Source organism: Stegostoma tigrinum, chromosome 15 (assembly GCF_030684315.1).
Source record: "Stegostoma tigrinum isolate sSteTig4 chromosome 15, sSteTig4.hap1, whole genome shotgun sequence".
Taxonomy (NCBI): domain Eukaryota; kingdom Metazoa; phylum Chordata; class Chondrichthyes; order Orectolobiformes; family Stegostomatidae; genus Stegostoma; species Stegostoma tigrinum.
Genome location: NC_081368.1, coordinates 26888895 through 26912548, shown reverse-complemented (window position 1 = coordinate 26912548; position 23654 = coordinate 26888895). Strand labels below are relative to the sequence as shown.

The 23654-nt window shown below is 42.9% G+C and overlaps 1 protein-coding gene across 4 annotated transcripts in view; it reads right to left on the bottom strand.

The window, feature by feature from the left end:
• The window catches only part of lnx2b (ligand of numb-protein X 2b), an 84734-nt gene that overhangs the window by 23090 nt on the left and 37990 nt on the right, over window positions 1-23654 (bottom strand). For all 4 annotated transcript variants that reach the window (XM_048544458.2, XM_048544457.2, XM_048544456.2 and 1 more), the window contains exons 2-3: window positions 22057-22534; window positions 2974-3161 (exon numbers count right to left, since the gene is read on the bottom strand). In XM_048544458.2, the coding sequence (XP_048400415.1) occupies window positions 2974-3161; window positions 22057-22445 (577 nt within the window). In that variant the 5' untranslated portion in view covers window positions 22446-22534. The remainder of the gene's footprint in view (window positions 1-2973; window positions 3162-22056; window positions 22535-23654) is intronic.

Here is a 23654-nt window from a genome sequence, read left to right as displayed (position 1 = left end):
CCTCCACCTGGGTCATCATAATGCAGGCAAGCACCTTACAATGGGTTGCTTTATCTAAGTAGGGTTCCTCCAATAATACTTTCAGCACTGATATGAAAAGTCCCACCTGAAACAACAATTTTTACTTTTCAGAAAAAGTACTTACTGCAATCAATGCCTCGATTACTTTTAAATTTATTACATTTACTGTAGAAGTCTATGTGCAAGGTGACAAAAGATGCATATAAAAATATATTAGCAATCATATAGCACTTTTCACATCAGCAGAATGACTCAAAAGTACCAAAGCTAACTAAGTGACTTGGGAACTATCAGCATGATTGTAGTAATTGATGCCAGCCAAGTAAATGGAAGCTTCCTTTTCTATAACAACATATATCTGAAGCACTGTCTATGGGTTGATCTCAGTCTACTGTCCATTTTACTCTTAAAAAACATGAGCAGTGTCATGCACTTAATTGTTCGTCGCTCAAGATGAAGCTGGAATGAAGTAACACTCGAGATTTTCTCACGTCCATCCACAATCCAAACATGTTTTAAATATTTGTTTCAAAAAGCTGACAGCCCAGTTTTCAAGCACCCTAACATCAGTTACAATCCATAGCGCTGAAAAAAACACCTAATTCTAGTAACTAGAAACCATAATAGGAGCTGTCTAACGGAAAATTTAACAATGGATATGTTTAAATGAAAAAATGTTGAAAGCCCAATTTTGATCGAAGGATTGTGGTTAAGTCCTTTTTCACTGTATCCATTTGAAAACGTGTACAAGCCAGCAATCTCAGAATGGTAATATTCAAGGAACAGAGAGTTCCAAGTGGTTCCTCCCTTAATCGTTCCATTGCAAAATCAATCCTGCCTTGCAAGCAGGATGTGCTTGTTGCAAGATTTTCAATAAGTCCCTAAAGCTATGAAAACATCTGACGACAAAATCGAGGATCACAATTGGAGAAAGACAGAACACATCAAAAAAAAGGGGATCGGGGTGGGGGGGGGGAGTGGCGATCAGAGACACACACACACACACACAACGGTGGATGAAGGAGGAGGGTGGGGACCGGAGACAGAGAGGGAGGGGAAGAAAGTTGAAAAAGGGAGGAAGAAAGGTGAAGAAAGGTGGGGGCAACCAAGAAAGACAGAACAAAAGGTGAAGAAAGAAGAGAGAGAGAAGTAATGAAACAGAGAGAAAGATAGATATGGAAAGGTGTAGGGAGGAGTAGAGAACTAGACATTTGACAATGAATGGAAGATAACGGAAGGGTGGGGTGCTTTTTTATGAGCAACCCCTTTTACCCATGTGACTCCTACAGAGATGTCTTGGAGCCAAGATAACTGATCTCCAACAACAATGACCATCATTCTTTATGCCTGGTGTGATACCAACCAGCGGAAAGTCTCCTGATTTCCATTAGCTCCAGTTTTGCTAGGGCTCCTTGATGCCACAAGGAGTCAAATATGGCCTTGACGTCACATTCCCTCATCTCTGGAATTCAGCTCTCTTGTCCATGTTTGGACCAAGGCTGTAATGAGATCAGGAGCTGAGTGGCCCTGGCAGAACCCAAACAATGTGTCTGTGAGCAGTTATTAGTGAGCGTTTGATAACACTGTTGATGGCACCTTCGAACACTTTACTGGTGAGGGTAGAATGTTGGGATGCTTATTGGCTGGGTTAGATTTGCTTTGCTTTTTGTGAACAGTACATACCTGGGTACATGCCAATGCTGTAGCTATACTGGAAGTTTGGCTACAGATACAGCTAGTTCTGGAGCACAGGGCTTCAGTACTATTGCCAGAATGCTGTCAAGGCACATGGCCTTTGCGGTATTCAGTGCTTTCAACCAAGAACCAAATTGGCTGAAGACTGGTACCTTTGATGCAAGAGACCTCTGGATGATACTAAGATGGATGATCCACTTGGCACTTCTGGCTGAAGATTGTTGCGAATGTTTCAGCCTTATCTTTTGCACTGATGTGCTGGGATCTTCCATCGTTGAGGACGGGGATATTTGTGGAGCCTCCTCCTCCTGTGAGTTGTCCCCCACCATTTACAACTTCATTTGCCCATTGTCCGTATTTGCCTCATTTGAATCTCATTTCTTGAGACACAGGGTACTTAAATGATTTTCTTCACTAGTCGACCTGTTCCCGTATCAGAACTTAGCGAATTCACAAAATAGCTCACCACTCCTTCAGAAGCCTAAATTCTATTTCGGGAGCAACCACCTCTTGAATTTTCAGGTATCCACCCCCACTGAGCCACAATTCATTTACTGAAGCTTAATTTTAGTTTATTCTTTTAAAAGTACTCCTGTTTAACTTAAACTAACATAAATTTAACTAATTCTGGAAAAGGCAATATAAAGTTGGAAAAATATGCACTGAAGAGGGGCACTAAACTGGCTTTATGAACTATACAAAATAACTGCGTGCATGAGACAGGGATCCATGTGATATGAAAAATTACAGCAGTGACTCTCATGCTAAATCATATTTGGCCTTTCAAAGTTACACCATGATATTATGTTAACTGGAAATATTAGTCAAAAGTTTCAATACTAAATGAATGCCTAAGTTTTTTTAAAATCTTAGAATCCCTACAGTGCAGTAAAAGGCCATTTGACCCATCAAGTCTGCACCAACTAGCCAAAAAAAAAACACATTCCACCCAGACTCAGCCCCATCGCCCCACCAAATCCCTGTAATCCCAATCCACCAAACCTGCACATCTTTGGACTGTGGGAGGAAACCAGAGCACCGAGAGGAAACCCACATAGACACGGGGAGAACATGCAAACTCCACCCAGTTAACAAAGGCTGGAATCGAACCCAGGTCCCTGGTGCTGAGAGGCAGCAGTGCTAACCATTAAACCACCATGCCTCCCGATGACGGACAGCTATTTTGGATTTGATGGATGATTTTCTGGTCTGGACAGCACGGTTCAAATATAAATGCTCAGGCAGGCAGATTCTTACCATCTTCCCGATCTTCTTCAAAAGCAGGATTAACAAGTCCAGGCTCAGCTGTCCGGAGTGAAACAACAGATGCTGCAGAACCTTCTGAAGCTATCGTTGCATCATCTGGTGCTGTGTCTTGGTTTATCTTCAAGCTAGACTGCCTCTTGTTTTCATTTTTAACTCTATGCTTTGTCAGGCCAGGGCACCTGGAACAAAAAGAAGTTAGATCATCACTATTACAGGGAGGCCATGAGACAATGATCTCATCCAGACAAACTGTTTCACTGCATGCAAAATTTCATAACCAAATTCAACTGCTTCTGATCTACTAATTCTCAAAAGATTTTAAGTCTATGGGAGCACCTGCAATTGCTGACTCACACTAAGGAACGCTTCTCTTTGCAAAGATATACGTGGCCCAGGCATGCTTTGTGAACACTGACATATTTCTGGCACTCTATTCTTGTCCATCTTCAAACCTCACTCTCCATGCTAGTTTGGAAAAGTCCATCAGAAATCCAAAGAAAAACAGCGCTTTCATTGCCAAAAATGTGCATTAATTTGAAATGGGAATAAATTATAATAAGTACAATTTTCAGGATACTGTGCAGTCAGAATGCCCAAAACTAGGCTGACAGAAACCTCCTAGATCCCATTTTGGAAATAGATGCTCCAAGCTATTATTTTAATAGTGTCTTCATATCTCTTCACATGGGTCAAAGTATTTCACTGTCAATTACTTGTTATTTCTTTCAGGTAGGCATAGCATCCAATGTTCAATGTCCAATCAAAATCAATGACACAACAACAATAGATGAATTAGAAATTGAGATAAACTCTAATGCTTTCTCATTAGAACGATGAGATTTAATGTTCTTTTAATTTTTTTTTGTTGCTGACACTTGTTCATTGCACTGTGTGGTTCATTCAAGCTTACTGTATGGCCACATGTGAATCTTAAAGGGAAGGCTGGTTGAACATGATCTAATTTTTGCATTTTGAACTGCATTCCAGATTGCTGTGTAGCGCCAGCACAGCTTACAGGGAACATTGTTGGGCACAGCCTCAGCCCAACACCTCATTCAAAAGATATCACACATCCTACAATGAAGCAATCCGTTAGCACTACACTGATCATGACCTCCTGAATATTAAGCCAACTTGGCACTTCCCAATACAGTCATAATGACAAGAGAAAAAAAAATTAAGAAAAAACAAAAGAAAATGTTGGATGTAAAATTGTCTCCATTTGACTTCAGTCTGTAGCATCACGGGAAACACAGGCCCACCCTCCCTTAATCCACAATCAAATTGGCCTCTTACCAAACAGAAACTCAATACCACTCGATTTAAAAACACCAAGTCAGTGAAAATTTGATAAAAGTGTAGCTGAACTGATTAAGGATTAACAGAATTGGTTTCTAATTTGGCAGATCCTCCTGCGATCTTATTTAAGTTAATCATAAGATTTAAAATGAATATGCACCAACACATACTTTCTGAAACATGGGCAGAACTAACATTAACATACAGTTTAATAAATTTCAGGACTCACATCTATATTCTAAATATAGGGTAGGATGACTTCCTTTTTTCACAGAATCAAGCCCTCCCTCAACTAATTTATTGTCTGATCTACATTTTAAATGCAGTTATAGAACATAGAACAGTACAGCACAGAACAGGCCCTTCAGCCCACAATGTTGTGCCGACCACTGATCCTCATGTATGCACCCTCAATGTTCTGTGACCATATGCATGTCCAGCAGTCTCTTAAGAGACCCCAATGACCTTGCTTCCACAACTGCTGCTGGCAATGCATTCCATGCTCTCACAACTTTCTGTGTAAAGAGCCCGCCTCTGACATCCCCTCTATACTTTCCTCCAACCAGCTTAAAACTATGACCCCTCGTGTTAGCCTTTTCTGCCCTGGGAAATAGTCTCTGGCTATCAACTCTATCTATGCCTCTCATTATCTTGTATACCTCAGTTAGGTCCCCTCTCCTCCTCCTTTTCTCCAATGAAAAGAGTCCGAGCTCAGTCAACCTCTCTTCATAAGATAAGCCCTCCAGTCCAGGCAGCATCCTGGTAAACCTCCTCTGAACCCTCTCCAAAGCATCCACATCTTTGCTATAATAGGGCGACCAGAACTGGACGCAGTATTCCAAGTGCGGTCTAACCAAAGTTTTATAGAGCTGCAACAAGATCTCATGACTTTTAAATTCAATCCCCCTGTTAATGAAAGCCAAGACACCATATGCTTTCTTAACAACCCTGTCCACTTGGGTGGCCATTTTAAGGGATCTATGTATCTGCACACCAAGATCCCTCTGTTCCTCCACGCTGCCAAGAATCCTATCCTTAATCCTGTACTCAGCTTTCAAATTCGACCTTCCAAAATGCATCACCTCTCATTTATCCAGGTTGAACTCCATCTGCCACCTCTCAGCCCATCTCTGCATCCTGTCAATGTCCCGCTGCAGCCTACAACAGCCCTCTATACTGTCAATGACACCTCCAACCTTCGTGTCGTCTGCAAACTTGCTGACCCATCCTTCAATCCCCTCATCCAAGTCATTAATAAAAATTACAAACAGTAGAGGCCCAAGGACAGAGCCCTGTGGAACCCCACTCACCACTGACTTCCAGGCAGAATATTTTTCTTCTACTACCACTTGCTGTCTTCTGTTGGCCAGCCAATTCTGTATCCAGACAGCTAAGTTCCCCTGTATCCCATTCCTCCTGACCTTCTGAATGAGCCTACCGTGGGGAACCTTATCAAATGCCTTGCTGAAGTCCTTATACACCACATCCACAGCTCGACCCTCATCAACTTTTCTAGTCACATCCTCAAAGAACTCGATAAAGGTTTGTGAGGCATGACCTGCCCCTCACCAAGCCGTGTTGACTGCATTTAATCAAGCCATGCTCTTCCAGATGGTCATAAATCCTATCCCTCAGAATCCTTTCTAACACCTTGCAGATGACAGACGTGAGACTTACTGGTCTGTAATTGCCAGTGATTTCCCTATTTCCTTTCTTGAAGAGAGGAATTACATTTGCCTCTCTCCAGTCCTCAGGTATGACTTCAGAGGAGAGCGAGGATGCAAAGATCTTCGCAAGTGGCAAAGCAATTGCATTTCTCGTTTCCCAAAGCAGCCGAGGACAAATCTGGTCCGGGCCTGGCGATTTGTCAATCTTAATGTTTGACAAAATTTTCAGCACATCAGCTTCCTCTATCTCTATCCATTCCAGCATGCACACCTGCTCTTCAAAGGTTTCATTCACTACAAAGTCGTTTCTTTCATAAAGACAGAAGCAAAAAACTCATTTAGGGTTTCCCCTACCTCCTCAGACTCCACACACAAGTTCCCTATGCTATCCCTGATCAGTCCTACTCTTTCTTTAACCATTCTCTTATTCCTCACATAAGTGTAAAATGCCTTTGTGTTCTCCCTAATGCGTTCTGCCAAGCCTTTCTCGTGCCCCCTCCTGGCTCTCCTCAGACCATTTTTGAGCTCTTTCCTCGCCTGCCTGTAATCCTCTAGGTGAGCTTGACCCTAGTTTCCTCCACCTTATGTAAGCTACCTTCTTCCTTTTGACGAGAAGCTCCACCGCTCTCGTCATCCAAGGTTCCTTTATCTTACCCCTTCTTGCCTGTCTCAGAGGGACATATTTATTCATCATTCGCAACAACTGTTCCTTAAACAGTCTCCACATGTCTATAGTGCCTTTACCATGGAACAATTGCTCCCAGGCCATGCTTCCTAACTCATGTCTAATCGCATCATAGTTTCCTCTTCCCCAATTAAATATCCTCCCATTTTGCCTAATCCTTTCCTTCTCCATAGCTATGTAGAATGTGAGGCAGTTATGGTCACTATCACCAAAATGCTCTCCCACCACAAGATCTGATACCCTACCCGGTTCTTGGGGCTGAAGCAATCAGGGGCTATGGGGAGAAAGCAGGAACAGGGTACTGAGTTGCATGATCAGCCATGATCATTTTAACCACACAGCAGGACTGAAATGCCTACCCCTGCTCCTATTTTCTATGCTTCCGTTTCATTAGCTCCTGCCTAAACAACGGCTTGATGTTAGAATTCTCAGCATTGCTTTTAAATCTCTCCATGTTCTCACCTTTCTAGATCCATGTCATTTTCTCCACCGTCAAAACCCTCTCGGAGGTACCTGTACTCACTTCATTCTAGTTTCTTGTGCATCCTCACTTTTAATCACTTCAATATCAACGTTACCTGAAGGCATAGGCATAGGCATAGGCATAGGCATCGGTCCTACGCTCTGAATTCCCTCGATAAACTTTTCCAAATCTTCAGTTTGATTTCTTCCTTTAAAAGATACACCTTAAACCCTCTCCCTTTGACCATCTGCCTGAAGATTTACACTATGTGGTTCAGTGTAAAATTTTGCTTAACACTGTTTTAATATGAAGGACACTCCACACTAGAAGCTCCCTCTTTAACAGTTCCTGTGCTAGGCTTATTGATCCATTCACAATAATAATCTAATTCAGACCATTACACTGTAAATACTACAATTTCCACATCTCTGTAAATAAATACTTTCTGCTTTTTGTTGCTGCATTTATTCAAATGTGGATTCGGTTGTTTCCAGTCAGATGATAGTTTAGCCTTCAAAGGATACGCAGGAATTTAAATTGCAACATTAGCAGCTGTGTATCTCTAAATCTAACAAGGAAGGAATTAACTGTATTTATATGATATGCTGAACGCAATTGCTTTTTGAACAATCTTAAAGTCATGGAGGTTTTTACTGAAAAATTCACTGGAGATATCTACAATGGATGAGCATATTGGAAATCAACATGAAACAGTCAGCAACGCCTTCTCTTGCTGAGGTCACAGACTAGTTCCACACCGCAATCATTAAATTTGATCTCATTTCACTTGTACAGCAGCTGGCTCGGAATAGCTTTTACTATACTGCATGCATTCTACAGTTGAATAGACCAGACAGCAGCTATCAAAGACACCCGGCAGTGCTGTCACCAGCTTTATTTAGAATCATCAGTACCCATTCACGAGAGGACATTCAAACTGATAGAATGACAGTCATAGTGAAATGCTGCTTATGCATTTTGTATGTATAACAGGATGGCCACTGATGATAGATATTTGGTGGTTTGGAAGTGCACTGCATTTCCAGCTAAAATGACTTGATGTCTGGAGAATCCACAACACTGTCAATTTATGAAAGCATGGCTTTCCCAGAACATGGAATTCTGAATATGTTGCCATGTTAAAGGACTGAAAATGCAGTAAACATGGGGAAGAGTGTTATTTCTATTTCATTAAACAATTGCTTCTCTGTGTGCCATAGCGGAGCCCACGTGACAACGTCTGGCCGAACGTGAAAGATAGGAAGAACAAAGTAGCTATCCTTCACAGAAAGGGATAACAGAATATAAACATTGAGACCAGGTGTGGGGTCAGGTACATTAGGTAATACCTAATGCCAAATTAGATATTGTCTCAACTAACTGACTGTACATCAATCAGCTTGATATGAACTGACTGTGAAGCTTGAGTAGTATTTGACTCTTAAAGACTATCAGAGAATGTAACAGCAAAAAGCCAAGCTGCTTCTTTTGCTTTTCACAGGGCATACTATTACAGGTTGGGTGGGAAGGGATCAGACGTAAGGGCAGAGGAATGGCTTTCAGATGCCACCCTCTTGTCCTCTTATCCGTGCTTCTGATTGAACCCAGATTGATGCAGGTAGGTCAGCTCAGTTAGGATTTGGGGGACAAATTATTTCTCTCCCTTGCTGGGATGACCAGGTAATTGTTGGACATAATGGGAACTGCAGATGCTGGAGAATTCTAGATAATGAAGTGTGAAGCTGGATGAACACAGCAGGCCCAGCAGCATCTCAGGAGCACAAAAGCTGACGTTTCGGGTCTAGACCCTTCATCAGAGAGGGGGATGGGGTGAGGGTTCTGGAATAAATAGGGAGACAGGGGGAGGTGGACCGAAGATGGAGAGAAAAGAAGATAGGAGGAGAGGAGAGTATAGGTGGGGAGGTAGGGAGGAGATAGGTCAGTCCAGGGAAGATGGACAGGTCAAGGAGGTGGGATGAGGTTAGTAGGTAGGAAATGGAGGTGCGGCTTGGGGTGGGAGGAAGGGATGGGCGAGAGGAAGAACAGGTTAGGGAGGGAGAGACAGGGTGGGATGGTTGTGTGATGCAGTGGGGGGGGGAGGGGACGAACTGGGCTGGTTTTGGGATGCAGTGGGGAAGGGGAGATTTTGAAGCTGGTGAAGTCCACATTGATACCATCGGGCTGCAGGGTTCCCAAGCGGAATACGAGTTGCTGTTCCTGCATTCTTCGGGTGGCATCATTGTGGCACTGTAGGAGGCCCATGATGGACATGTCATCTAAAGAATGGGAGGGGGAGTGGAAGTGGTTCGCGACTGGGAGGTGCAGTTGTTTATTGCGAACCGAGCAGAGGTGTTCTGCAAAGCGGTCCCCAAGCCTCCGCTTGGTTTCCCCAATGTAGAGGTAGCCACACCGGTTACAGTGGATGCAGTATACCACGTTGGCAGATGTGCAGGTGAACCTCTGCTTAATATGGAAAGTCATCTTGGGGCCTGGGGTAGGGGTGAGGGAGGTGGTGTGGGGGCAAGTGTAGCACTTCCTGAGGTTGCAGGGGAAGGTGCCGGGTGTGGTGGGGTTGGAGGGCAGGGTGGAGCGAACAAGGGAGTCACGGAGAGAGTGGTCTCTCCGGAAAGCAGACAAGGGTGGGGATGGAAAAAATGTCTTGGGTGGTGGGGTCGGATTGTAGATGGTGCAAGTGTCGGAGGATGATGCATTGTATCCGGAGTTTGCTGGGGTGGTGTGTGAGAACGAGGGGAATCCTCTTTGGGCGGTTGTGGCGGGCGCGGGGTGCGAGGGATGTGTTGCGGGAAATGCGGGAGATGCAGTCAAGGGCGTTCTGGACCACTGTGGGGGGAAGGTTGCAGTCCTGGAAGAACGTGGACATCTGGGATGTGTGGGAGTGGAATGCCTCATCCTGGAAGCAGATGCGGCAGAGGCGGAGGAATTGGGAATAGGGGATGGAATTTTTGCAGGAGGGTGGGTGGGAGGAGGTGTATTCTAGGTAGCTGTGGGAGTCAGTGGGCTTGAAATGGACATCAGTTACAAGCTGGTTGCCTGAGATGGAGACTGAGAGGTCCAGGAAGGTGAGGCATGTGTTGGAGATGGCCCAGGTGAACTTGAGGTTGGGGTGGAAGGTTGTGGTGAAGTGGATGAACTGTTCGAGCTCCTCTGGGGAGGAAGAGGCTGCGCCGATACAGTCATCAATGTAACGGAGGAAGAGGTGGGGTTTGGGGCCAGTGTAGGTGCGGAAGCTGGGCTGTTCCACGTAACCTACAAAGAGGCAGGCATAGCTGGGGCCCATGCGGGTGCCCATGGCCACCCCCTTTGTCTGTAGGAATCGGAAGAGAAGTTATTGAGGGTGAGGACGAGTTTGGCTAGGCGGATGAGGGTATCGGTGGAGGTGGACTGGTCGGGCCTGCGGGACAGGAAGAAGCGGAGGGCTTTGAGGCCATCTGCATGCAGAATACAGGTGTATAGGGACTGGACGTCCATGGTGAAAATGAGGTGTTGGGGGCCAGGGAATTGGAAGTTCTGGAGGAGATGGAGGGCGTGGGTGGTGTCATGGACGCAGGTAGGGAGTTCCTGGACCAAAGGGGAGAAAATGGAGTCCAGATAGGTGGAGATGAGTTCACTGGAGCAGGAACAGGCTGAGACAATGGGTCGACCAGGGCAGGCAGGCTTGTGGATTTTGGGAAGGAGATAAAACACCTTTGCAGAACACCTCCGCTCGGTTCGTAATAAACAACTGCACCTCCCAGTCGCGAACCATTTCAACTCTCCCTCCCATTCTTTAGATGACATGTCCATCATGGGCCTCCTGCAGTGCCACAATGATGCCACCTGAAGGTTGCAGGAACAGCAACTCATATTCCGCTTGGGAACCCTGCGGCCCAATGGTATCAATGTGGACTTCACCAGCTTCAAAATCTCCCCTTCCTCCACCACATCCCAAAACCAGCCCAGCACTTCCCCTCCCCCCACTGCATCCCAAAACCAGTCCAGCCTGTCTCTGCCTCCCTAACTTCTTCTTCCTCTCTCCTATCCCTTCCGCACACCCCAAGCCGCACCTCCATTTCCTACCTACTAACCTCATCCCACCTCCTTGACCTGTCTGTCTTCCCTGGACTGACCTATCCCCTCCCTACCTCCCCACCTACGGTCCGCCTCCCCCTCTCTCCCTATTTATTCCAGAACCCTCTCCCCATCCCCCTCTCTGATGAAGGGTCTAGGCCCAAAACGTCAGCTTTTGTGCTCCTGAGATGCTGCTTGGCCTGCTGTGTTCATCCAGCTCCACACTTTATTATCTCAGTATTAACAACTCCTCTCACTGAAACTCTCAAATCGGTGTGAAACTACACTTAAATGATCCTTGTCTTAGTACTGTACTGTTAGTACTGTTTAGCCAGAAAAATTGTATGTGCTTGTTACATTGGAAAAATAGCTTGAAATATAATCAAACCTCCCTCACATGCAGCACTGCTGACAATATCCATGAGGATACTTTGGATATGGTCCAAAACAAAAAGTTTCATATTTAAAAAAATAAATGCAGCCATAATCCTGCAAAGAATCATATTGCAGACAGCTGAGAGATATAGCAGCAGACATGATAAATTAACTTAGGGATAATTTTTTGCTATAATGGAAGTCAATAAGTCAAATGATCCAATTAGTTTCTCTTGTTATGCACATAATCTTCTATTTTGTAAATTAACTAGTGCTGTATCAGATTTAGGTTGGCACAAAGATGGCATCCCCGATAACATAGTCCATTGTTAACCCAATGCTAAATAGTCCTGAACTGCTCGGATATAAGCAAACCATTTAGTGAAGTGTAAATACGTGCATCAATTATAAATGTATTGTAAGTAAACATCATATATCAAATAGTAAAATGGTTGAAAATGCTTAAATGCATATTCTGGGAAAAGGTTCCATAAAGCAGCAGATTCGTTGATAACTATGTAATCAGATTTTGCAAAGCCAAAGAGGGGAGTTTCAGATAAATGTCAGAATAAATTAGAGCGATTAGTAAGAATTGTTTCAATTTAGTCATTTGGTAAGTCAGAATGTAAGTACTGCTGAAAAGAGATACATTTTGTCAAAGCTTTTTTGCTTCGCACTCATCAAGCTAATTCATCAAGAATATCAACATAAAAGGAAAATTAACACCTGTGCATATTGAAAGCTACATATCAATGGAAATAAAATATGTTTCTATTTTGCCAATTTTTCAATCTAGCATTGGTACATACCTGTGCAGAGGACCCTGATCATTGCAGACAAAAATAACATTGCGTCTGTTTGAACTCAACAATATAGTTGATATCCACTCTCTGATATCTTTCTCAGGGTAGTGCTTTGACAATTCAGTCACCCTGTCAGGTTTAGGCTTTGAACAAAGTTAACTGTCAGTCACCTAGCTGGTGCATTCTCCATTGCAATGCCTCTAATCAAGCAGAATCCACTTTTCAAACAATCAGAAATCTTCATATATATATATGTTGTTTTCTCTTTCTGTTGGCATTCCTGCAAATTTTCATCATGAGTGCAAAATGAAACCCTTCAAAAAAGTGTTTTTTTCAGTAATATGCTAATTGAAACATTATTGGCCGCTTGGGATTTAACATTAAAAGGAGTGCAGTTAAATCCAAATTTCTGCCGTTAGCATTGCATCAATATAAACCTACCTAACTACCTAAGCCTCATTCGATCTCAGTCCTTGTGAGCTTTAATTTAAGAAGATTAGTTTAAATTAAATCTGCAGTGACAAATATCTTAAAAACATAGTACCAAGGCTGAAGTTGAAAGAACATAATTATCGTTGTGATTTGAGGGGTGCATGTGTCTTCAGGTCAGAAGGCACACTCCAAGCGAGAGTAAAACGCTCGACTTAAAACTACAGCATTCTAAAGAGACAGACTTTATTCTGAACTCGCACTGAGAAAAGGAAGGCTGACAAGAGGGCAGGAAATTGATACAACAGGAAATTGTCACTTTCTTTTTAATCTTATTCAGAGATTATTCAGCTCCAAAAGGGACACAGTTGCAATGCCAGTTTTAAAAAAAAGATCGATGAATAGAAACTTATTTTATTTCCAGCTGAGTAGCTCCACTGTGCCTGTTTGATGCCCGTACCGATTATTAATGAGCTGAAAGTATTTACTCAATTTAAATCCGTGGTTAAAGTCCACACCAGTTCAGAAACAAAGGACTTCTGATAACATCTTGTTTACCAACAGATGTTTTCATTGAAAATGCTATTATCCAAATTCTCCCATTACTGTCTCATAAATACACCAGTCTAAAGGAGGTCAGGTCACTGGAACAAGATTTGCAGTCAGAAATGTTAGCAACCTAGTTCATCAAAATCTTGCAGGCATTGTTTGGCTGAAGTAATAACCACCATATGGGAACAAAAGCATAGTGATTACATTACTGAACCAGTAATGCTGAACCAATGTTCCATGGCATAAGTTCAAATCAGATCCGGCAGGTAAAGCTCAAAAATACATAAAAGAGGTAGCCATACCTAGATGTATAATAGAGACCCCCCAACTAGTAGAAGAGAGTTGGAGGAGCAATTACGTGGGTGAAAAATTCTGAGAACATAAATAATAGGGTAACAGTGGTTAGGGACTTCAAACACCCAAATATCAACTAGGATACAGCCAACATGTAAAGGTTAGGAGGAATAAAATTCTTCAAATGTATTCAACAGGACTTTTGTTTGCCAGCCCTAACAAACCTAAGGCAGGGTTTAGTGTCAGGAACTGGACAGGTGGAAGAAACAATGAGTGACCATTTTGGAGACAGTAATCATAATGCATTTAAAAACTTATTATCGTGATGGAAAGGGTCAACAATAGAACAAGAATATAAAAGTTCTAGACTATGCAAGGCAAGCTTTACCAAGCTAAAAAATGATCAGGCGAAAGTTGGAAAGATTACAGCTATTGAAGGAAAGTCAGTGGCAAAACATTGGGAGCCTTGAAAATTGTTGTGATCCCTATGTGAAGCTACACAGGTGTGGTATGGAATGGGAGCTGGGAGTGTGGGAGTCTACCAAAAGGGGAGTACAGCTATTGTAACTCAGTCAGAGCACCAACGTGGCCATTGCTAGCTCAAAGCTCATAACCTCAAAAATTTCACCTGATAACCCCACTTGGGGTTTCTGCTCCCACTTAGGAAAGTCCCATATAAGTTTCTTTTACAGTTCATGTTACATTTTCCATCCCTACAGGTATTGACATATATTATCAATGGTATGTCCCAGATTCTTGCCCCATTCCCAAGTAAAAGATCATACAACAGTAAGAGCAAATAGAATTTTTATTTTTAAAAAATTCAGGGAATGAAGGCATTGCTGGCTGGGTCAGTATTAATTGCCCCTGGGAAGGTGGTATTGAGCTGCCACGGGAGACTTCTCGGTGCTGTTAGGGAATGAGTTTCAGTATTTGGACCCAGTGACATTGAAGGACCAGTGATATGTTCAGGATAGAGAGTGGATTAGAAAGGATTACCGTTGATGTCTGCTGCCCTTTTCCTTGTAGATGGTAGTGGTCATTGGCTCGAAAGGTGCTGTCTAAGTGAATTTCTGCAATGCAACATGTAGAAGTTACCCACTGCTGCTACTGAGCATACGTGGTGGAGGTATTGGAGGTTTGTGGATATGGTGTCAAACAGGTGGGCTGTTTTTTCCTGTACCGTATCAAGCTTCGAGTGTTTGTGGAGCTGCACTCGTCCAGACAAGTGAGGAGTATTCCATCACATCCCTGATTTATGCCTTACAGCTGGTGGAGAAGCTTTAAGGAGTCAGTAAGAGAGTTACTCGATGCAGGATTCTGACGTTCTGGTTTGATTTTAGGGGTAGCCACAGTAAGTTGCCAAGCTAGTTCAATTTCAGGATGTTGATAGTAGGACATTCAGCGATGGCAATGTTATTGAATGTCAAGCGGCAATGATAATACTTCAGTGGCAGATATGGTCATTACCTGTCACTTGTGTGGTAAGCAAGTTACTTGCTCTTAATGCTTTTTATCAGTGAAATAGATGCAAATATTCATGTGAGTACGTATCTTGTGAGAAACAAAGTCATTCAATAAGATGCCCAGCCCCTTCAGGAGCTGTACTCTGTATGGATTTAACATTGTGAAAAGGAGACCAGAAACAGCAAGGAAAAGAAAATCCATGCATAGAATTTACAAAAACACATAACACTGGTATAATATTGATTCTGACACTTACACATGAATTTACAAGGGCAGAGTAGGTCATGGATTAATAATTGTACCTGTGAGTGCAATTGCTACTCTTTTTTCCAATGAGTTCATTCCGTTAAAATCACAACCTTACAAGCTGTATTTATTCATTCTTTGGATGATGCAGTTTAAATTACTGAGCAATGTGATTGCAAGAATGAAAGCCAATGCTCATGTCCCACAGACAAAAAATTTTTTCTGTTCAGTATTTTTGTGTGTCCACTGTAGCTAGAACAGATTGACAAAAAGGCAAAGACCTCTTGGTTTTGACAGAGTAAAATCCCTGAAATTCCTGCACTCTGCATGAGGGTAACACTATATGCTTCCACACTTAGTGTTTAGTGTAAACAGGCACAATAGTGAAAGCTTATTGCCAGTTTTGTACCACAATTCAGTCATATAATCAACTGTCTAATTTTTAACCACAAAGTTTGGTTTCGGAATAAGTTACTTTGTAGATGATAAAATGCCTGTTTTAATGCTGGTCTAAGAAAATATGTCCTCCAGGTGCATGCAGAGTGGAAAGCAAGTGTTTTTTTCTTTAAATTAATCAAGGGATGTAGGTGTTGCTGGCTAGACCAGCATTTATTGCCCAGCCCTAATTGCTCTGTGAAGTTTGCTGTTACATGGAAAGAAAATCGGAGATGTGGAGGGTGATAAATGTCTGGAATTCTCCACCACATGGAATTGTAAGGCCAGAACACTGAAAGAAGTAGTAGATAGATTTTTGAAATATTGGAGGATTGATGCCACGAAGAGTTGGAAAGAAAGAGTCGCCGCAGTCTGGTGCAGATCAGTCGTGATCTTATTGACTAGAGAGGCACCCTTGCAATGCTGAATGGCCTACTCCTGCTCCTATTTCTTATGTATAAAAAACAGGAACCACAGAGAACAAATGAGTGATAATGGGAACTGCAGATGCTGGAGAATCCAAGATAATAAAATGTGAGGCAGGATGAACACAGCAGGCCCAGCAGCATCCAAGGCGCACAAAAGCTGACGTTTCGGGCCTAGACCCTTCATCAGAGAGGGGGTTGGGGTGAGGGTTCTGGAATAAATAGGGAGAGAGGGGGAGGCGGACCGAAGATGGAGAGAAAAGAAGATAGGTGGAGAGGAGAGTATAGGTGGGGAGGTAGGGAGAGGATGTGTCAGTCCAGGGAAGACGGACAGGTCAAGGAGGTGGGATGAGGTTAGTAGGTAGGAGATGGAGGTGCAGCTTGGGGTGGGAGGAAGGGATGGGTGAGAGGAAGAACAGGTTAGGGAGGCAGAGACAGGTTGGACTGGTTTTGGGATGCAGTGGGTGGAGGGGAAGAGCTGGGCTGGTTGTGTGGTGCAGTGGGGGGAGGGGACGAACTGGGTTGGTTTTGGGATGCGGTGGGGGAAGGGGAGATTTTGAAGCTGGTGAAGTCCACATTGATACCATTGGGCTGCAGGATTCCCAAGCGGAATATGAGTTGCTGTTCCTGCAATCTTCGGGTGGCATCATTGTGGCACTGCAGGAGGCCCATGATGGACATGTCATCTAAAGAATGGGAGGGGGAGTGGAAATGTTTCGCGACTGGGAAGTGCAGTTGTTTATTGTGAACCGAGCGGAGGTGTTCTGCAAAGCGGTCCCCAAGCCTCCGCTGGTTTCCCCAATGTAGAGGATGCCACACCGGGTACAATGGATACAGTATACCACATTGGCAGATGTGCAGGTGAACCTCTGCTTAATGTGGAAAGTCATCCTGGGGCCTGGGATTGGGGTGAGGGAGGAGGTGTGGGGGCAAGTGTAGCACTTCCTGCGGTTGCAGGGGAAGATGCCAGGTGTGGTGGGGTTGGAGGGCAGGGTGGAGCGATCAAGGGAGTCATGGAGAGAGTGGTCTCTCCGGAAAGCAGACAAGGGTGGGGATGGAAAAATGTCTTGGGTGGTGGGGTCAGATTGTAGATGGCGGAAGTGTCGGAGGATGATGCGTTGTATCTGGTGGTTGGTGGGGTGGCGTGTGAGAACGAGGGGGATCCTCTTTGGGCGGGTGTGGCGGGGGCAGGGTGTGAGGGATGTGTTGCATGAAATGCGGTCAAGGGCGTTCTCGACCACTGTCGGGGGAAAGTTGCGGTCCTTGAACAAACTTGCCTATTGTCAAAAATTCTTCTAGTGGATGAAATACTTGCTTTTTTGGCATTTTATAATATTAAACTAATCAAAATACTGTTAAAAAAAAGTGTATTTGTCTCATACAGAATAACATGATTTATAATTTGACTGAAAAAGTATACAACTTGCTGAGAGTGTTCAGGAAGGTAAATATGCCCAGGTTTATACATGGAATTCACAGTATTGGCAGTGATCTCGCAAATTGCTCTTTAAATGCAAAATTCAAACTACTTCTGCAATGAAAGAACTACACCTGCACAACATCCAGCCATCAGCTACAATTCTGATTACAAATAGCAGACTCATATTTTGCTATTTCTGTAGTTCAAACTGCAGAAGGTCCTGTTTGAACCAGATAAGTATAATTCCCTGCATTTCCATCTTGAAAAATGAGTGGAAGACAAGAAAGTAGATTAGGATGCCCAGCCACATTTCTTCCAAACTGCGTGGATTGTGCAGCAGCTCAAGAGGTACTCTGCACTGACTTTTGCAAGTACAGCAGGAAGAGATGACCAGAATGGAGAGTCACAGACCACAAAGTGACTAAGAATCTCCCTCTTCACCCTTTGCCAAAAAATAGCATCAAACTTGAATTTGCTGTTTCAGGAAAAGCCCCAAGCAAAGTTGCTATGTTTTTATTCACAGTTCTTTGCTCTTATCAATCGGATTTCCATATCACATACCACAGCCTGGCACTATAATGGAGATCAGCATCAAATGCAAAGGAAGAATGCAAGAGTTACGTGGAGATCGTCTGTCTGAAATGGGAATAGTCTTTAAAGGATGATACTAACTTGAATGAGATCACAGTTACACAACCACAGAGTAAAAACAAATTTTGACCAGTGAAGCCTACAAAAAACAATAACAAAGTGTTATTTTGTTAGCAGTCCTGTGCAACAACTTGTATTTGCACTGCACCTACAGTGTGATAAAAATTCACAAGATGCTACACAGCAGTATTATCAAATGGAATGTGATAGTGTGCCCCATATTGTAGATTACAAAAAGCTTGGGGTATCATACAAGAGAGAGGGCAGTGAAGTTTACAAAGGGAATTCCAGACTTAGGACCCAGTGGCAGGAGGGAATGTGATTAAAATTAGGGATGCTCAAATATAAAAGGCAGTGGTGGGTTTGGAGGCGGTGACAGACACAAGGTGAGCCAAGGCCATGCATGGAACACTATTTGAAACATCAAGGCTTGAGTTAAAAAGGATCTAAGTGTAACTCAATGAGTACAGGGTGATAGGTGAACAGAATTTGGTGCAAATTAGACAACAGGCATTTTACATTACTTTAACATGAGAGTAGAATGTTGGAGCCTGACAAGCAATGTCACATACTTACGTTTACAAATAACAAGCATATAGTTGAGGATTTCAGCTGAAAATGAACTGAGCTGTCCCACTGTCAGGCAATGTTATGGACTTGGTAATAGTGTAATGTAATGGTGCAGATGTGTCGTCAGAAACTCATTTCAGGGTAAAATATGACATCAAAGCTGTTAGTAGATTAGGCCAACCTCATGCCGTAGCCAGGGAAAGGAACAGAAACGGTGGCCTGGGAATGGCAGGGACAAAAATTAATGCAATACAATATCTCGGGGCTACTTGTTGAGGACAGAAGAGTGGATACAGTGCAAGGGAAGAAAGAGGATCATTGAAGATGGTTAGGGGTGAAGGCACAGTCAAGGAAAATGAATTGTCAGTAAAAAACTGGCAGATTAAAAGGAAAATACTGGCCATTGGTTTCCAAAGAATAGCAATAGTGACTCTGTGAGCAACACATGATTAGCAGAGTGCAAGACAAGAAAACAGATTAGGATGCCCAGCCACATTTCTTCCAAGCTGTGTGGATTGTGCAGCAGCTCAAGAGGTACTCTGCACTGACTTCTGCAAGTACAGCAGGAAGAGATGACTAGAACTGAGAGTCACAAACCATAGAGGGACTAAGAATCTCCCTCTTCTCCCTTTTCCAAAAGGCTCTAACTTATATTTCATTCAGAATCTAACACTGAGATGAATGTATTTTTGTTAGGTAAGAGCATCAAGGAACACAGGGGAAAGCTGGACAAATGGAGTCAATATCCAAATTAAAAACGATCCAATTGAATAGAAAAACATCAAGTGGCTACATAAACTACACCTGCTTTTATTTTTTAAATTCGTTAATAGGATAAGAACATTTGCCCATTATTGCCCAGAGGGCAGTTCAGAGTAAACCACATTGCTGTGGGTCTGGAGTCACATATGCCAGACCAGGTAAGGTTGGCAGTTTCCTTCCCTAAAGGACGTTAGTGAACCAGATGGGTTTTTTCCAACAATTGACAATGGATTTATGTTTATCATTAGGTTCTTAACACCAGATAGTGGAATCTGAATTCAAAACCATCTGCCATGGCAGGATTTGAACCCAGGTCGCAAGAACACTATCTGGGTCTCAGGATTAATAGTCCAGCTATAATACTATTACCTCCCCACAGCAGGTCTCCAAGGCGAACTGCCTCTGGCATGTTAGAATGATGTAGGTAAGGGAAGTCAGCAAGCCAGATCCGTGACTTCGGGATAAGGATTGGCTCTAAGGGCTGGGTCGGTCGGGTTGGGGTGCAAAGCGGGGCTGGGTATGTGCCGCGATTGGATGAGGTGCCACCCCCTCCTGGGGGCTGGTGGCAACTCTGTACGTGTGCCGAGCCCTTCCTATGGATCGCACCTGCTGCGGTGCCCGTCGTCCTTCCGCAATCAACAGGTGGCCTCAGTCGATGCCTAGCAGCTGACTTAGAATTGGTGCGGACCAGGGAAATCCAACTATTTAATTTTAATGCTCTAAGCTCAAGTTAATATTTCCATTAATTCTTCTTACTTTGGAAGGAATGGTTATTGTTTCTATCAGATGATGCATTCAATTCAGACGCAAAGTATTATCTCTATAGCTAAACTAGCACTGGTTGAAATTTTGCAAAAACCAATACAAATGAGCCGATTCCTGATGCTTGCCCTTCTAAACTTGGCTCTAGCTATTGAGACAATGTATTAAAAATGAGCATCTTAAATACCAGGAAGGAGTTAACAGGGCAGACTTCCTGAATAATTATTAACTAAATGCCAGTATAAAAGTGGTTACTGCCCAAGGCCACACTCATCTCAAAAAACACAATCAAGTCTGATCTCAGAAGCTAAAATGACTCAGGCCTGGTTAATACTTAGAGGAGAGACTGTCTAGTGCAGTAGGCTTAAGGGCTATTGTGGCCTAACGATAGTATCCCTACCTCTGAGCCAGAAGGACCAAAATCAATTCCCACATGCTCCAGGAGGTATGTACTAACATCTCTGAACGGACCAATTAGAAAATGTTTAAAATTTGTTGCAATTCACTGCATGGCGTCCTTATTATTTTAGGCCAATCTCATCTAGGCACCAACACTTGATGTGGTATGATGCCATAATTGCCATAAATGGCTACCATCTTCTCAAGTGCAATAAACGTAAGCCGTTTCCAGCAAAATCTACACCCCATGAATGAATAATGGAAAAACTGCCAAGTGGCTGGTCAAAACAACAGTATATTTGACCATAAGGGCCACTACTGTTATAATAATTCCTCACCTACCATTTCCCTGTAGATACTTCCGCTGTAATCAGGAGGTTAAACCAAAAACATGGAGACTGTATGCAGCATTCAAATGCTTCCTTAGATTAGATTAGCTCTCTCAATGCAGGGGAAACTCTACCTATGACCTTCTGCTGCACATGATGCAGTGTTACACATATCCCCCACGTTGGGGGGGGTCCAGAACTAGTGGGCGTAGGTTTAAGGTGAGATGGAAAAGATTTAAAAGGGGCCTAAGGGGCAATGTTTTCTCAGCGGGTGATGCTTCAATGAATGAGCTGTCAGAAGAGGTGGTGGAGGCTGGTACAGTTACAACAGTTACAAGGCATCTGGATGGGTACATGAATAGGAAGCGTTGAGGATAGGAGCCAAATGCTGGGAAATGGAATAGCCTAAATTTAGGCTGAGTTGGATTATGGATAAGTTGGATCAAAGGATCTTTTTCTGGGCTGTACAACTCTGATTCTATGTCAGTACATTTATCCACTGAACTATCAGGGGAGGTGACTATAGAAGAGACAACTCTTGTCTTTGCATGAGTTCTTCTTAGAAAGCTGTATCATTACATGTCAGAGGCAAGGAAAAAATAGATGGCAGGTCAGAGGAGAAATTACTGGAGTGGGGAATAAATCAGAAGTTAGTCAAAGAGCTATCTTTTAATGGGGCGGTAGAGTGGACAGTAAACAGTGAATCCCATTTGTGTTATATATGAACTGTTCAGTTTGTCTTCATGAACACATTTCAAAAGTACTTTGGTAATGCGGAATTTGACTTAACCCAAGGATATGAAAATGTTGCCATACAAAGGTTGGCTTATTCTTTCTCGATTAGTTTCACTCTTTACTGTTGTTTTCAGGGGAAACGTAGAAAATTCTAAATTTCATTATTAATTTTTGCATTAGCTAGTTGAACTGAATACTTGCTTCTCTTCCTATTGAAATTGGAGCACACACCACTTACCTATTACGGAGATGTGGGTCCAACTCACAGCGTTGCATCATCTTCCCACAGTCCAATCGAAAAGGGCAAAAAACAATCAACTTATCGAGTAGGTTCCGCACCAGAAGGCTGGATTTACGACAGTGTTGGAAGTGAAGCTTCTTACGATCCATTGGGCAGAAATCCTGCTCTTGCAGGAAATTCTCCAGGCACTTGAAACAAAACGTGTGGCCGCATGGGGTGTCCAGAGGCTGCAGCAAGGGCTGCAGGCAAATGTGACAAACTAGTTCATCATCCACCTCATCTTGATAGTCATACAAGTGGTTCTCTACTACCATATGGGCCTGACCGCACTCCCAACACAATTCATTAACAGCTGGGCTTGCATCTTCAGGCTTAAGGTCACTCATGATGTCCACACAGTACTAAGAACTCCTCAAAGAGTAGCAGATCTTTTCTGGAAACTTTCAGGTAGCACTTGTCAGTGTCTGTTTCTTTACTGCAAAAGAAAAGTAATTTTGAAGGGAAGGCATGAATTAAACATAAATATTTATTCCCGCAAAGAGAGTAAAGTACTTCAAATGCTGGAAATTTGAAATAGCAAAAGAAAACATGTGAAATATTCAATAAATCAAACAGCATCTCAAGTGAAGAGACATTGGCGAGAAACACAGAGTTCACATTTATTTTAAATATTTATGAACTCAGAAGCACGAGCTAATAGGCAGTTTTAACACCGCAGGGTAAAATGCTAAGGTTCAGCTAAATGGGAATCACTGGATTTTTTTTAAAACAAGTCTGGCAAGCTGTTTTGTAATTTGCATTCTAATTAGAGTGATACTGTTTCAAGGTATGTGTGTGTCAATAATGGGTACGCCCATTAACTCCACCTTTTTACAAGTATCATGTTCAAAGTAAAAGCCATGGAGACACAAAAGCTGTTCCTAAGAATGAGTTAGATGAGCTGTTTACCTGAAATGGTCACAATACCGAGATCAGTCATTCAGCAGCCATTTTTGCAAAGTGGGTCTACTGATGGCATTTAACATGGTACTGCAGTACAGTGATCATCTTCCTGTACTGGTAATCCAGATACCCGGGCTAATAATCTGGAGACAGGAGTTCATATATCACCACTGTGGTTAATTTATTAAATCTGGAACCAAAATGGTGACCATAAAACGACCAAATCGTCATGGCTCACTAATGTCCTTATATGGTATGGCATATATAAAGGAACCCAAATCGACAGTTATGTGGCAGACTCAAAATCGCACTCTCAAGTGACAAGGAAACCATTCCATTGTACCAAACTACCGTGAAAAGCTATAAGAATAAACTCAGATGAAATATAAAACGTTGACATGGACATCAGGTTTGAAAGCACAACCAGCCTAGTCCAACATGCAAAATCATTCCAACATCCGAGGACAAAAGAGAGCTGTCCCCAAACAATACTGAAGCTGTAGTAATAAAACAAAGAAAAACAGATATTACAAATCTTAAGAAAAGTCAAATATTGCTGGAGAAACTTGGCAAGTCTGGCAGCATTTGTGGAAAGACAACATAGTTAACATTTCAAGTCCTGTAACTATTTTTTAGAACAGATCCAGGGCTCA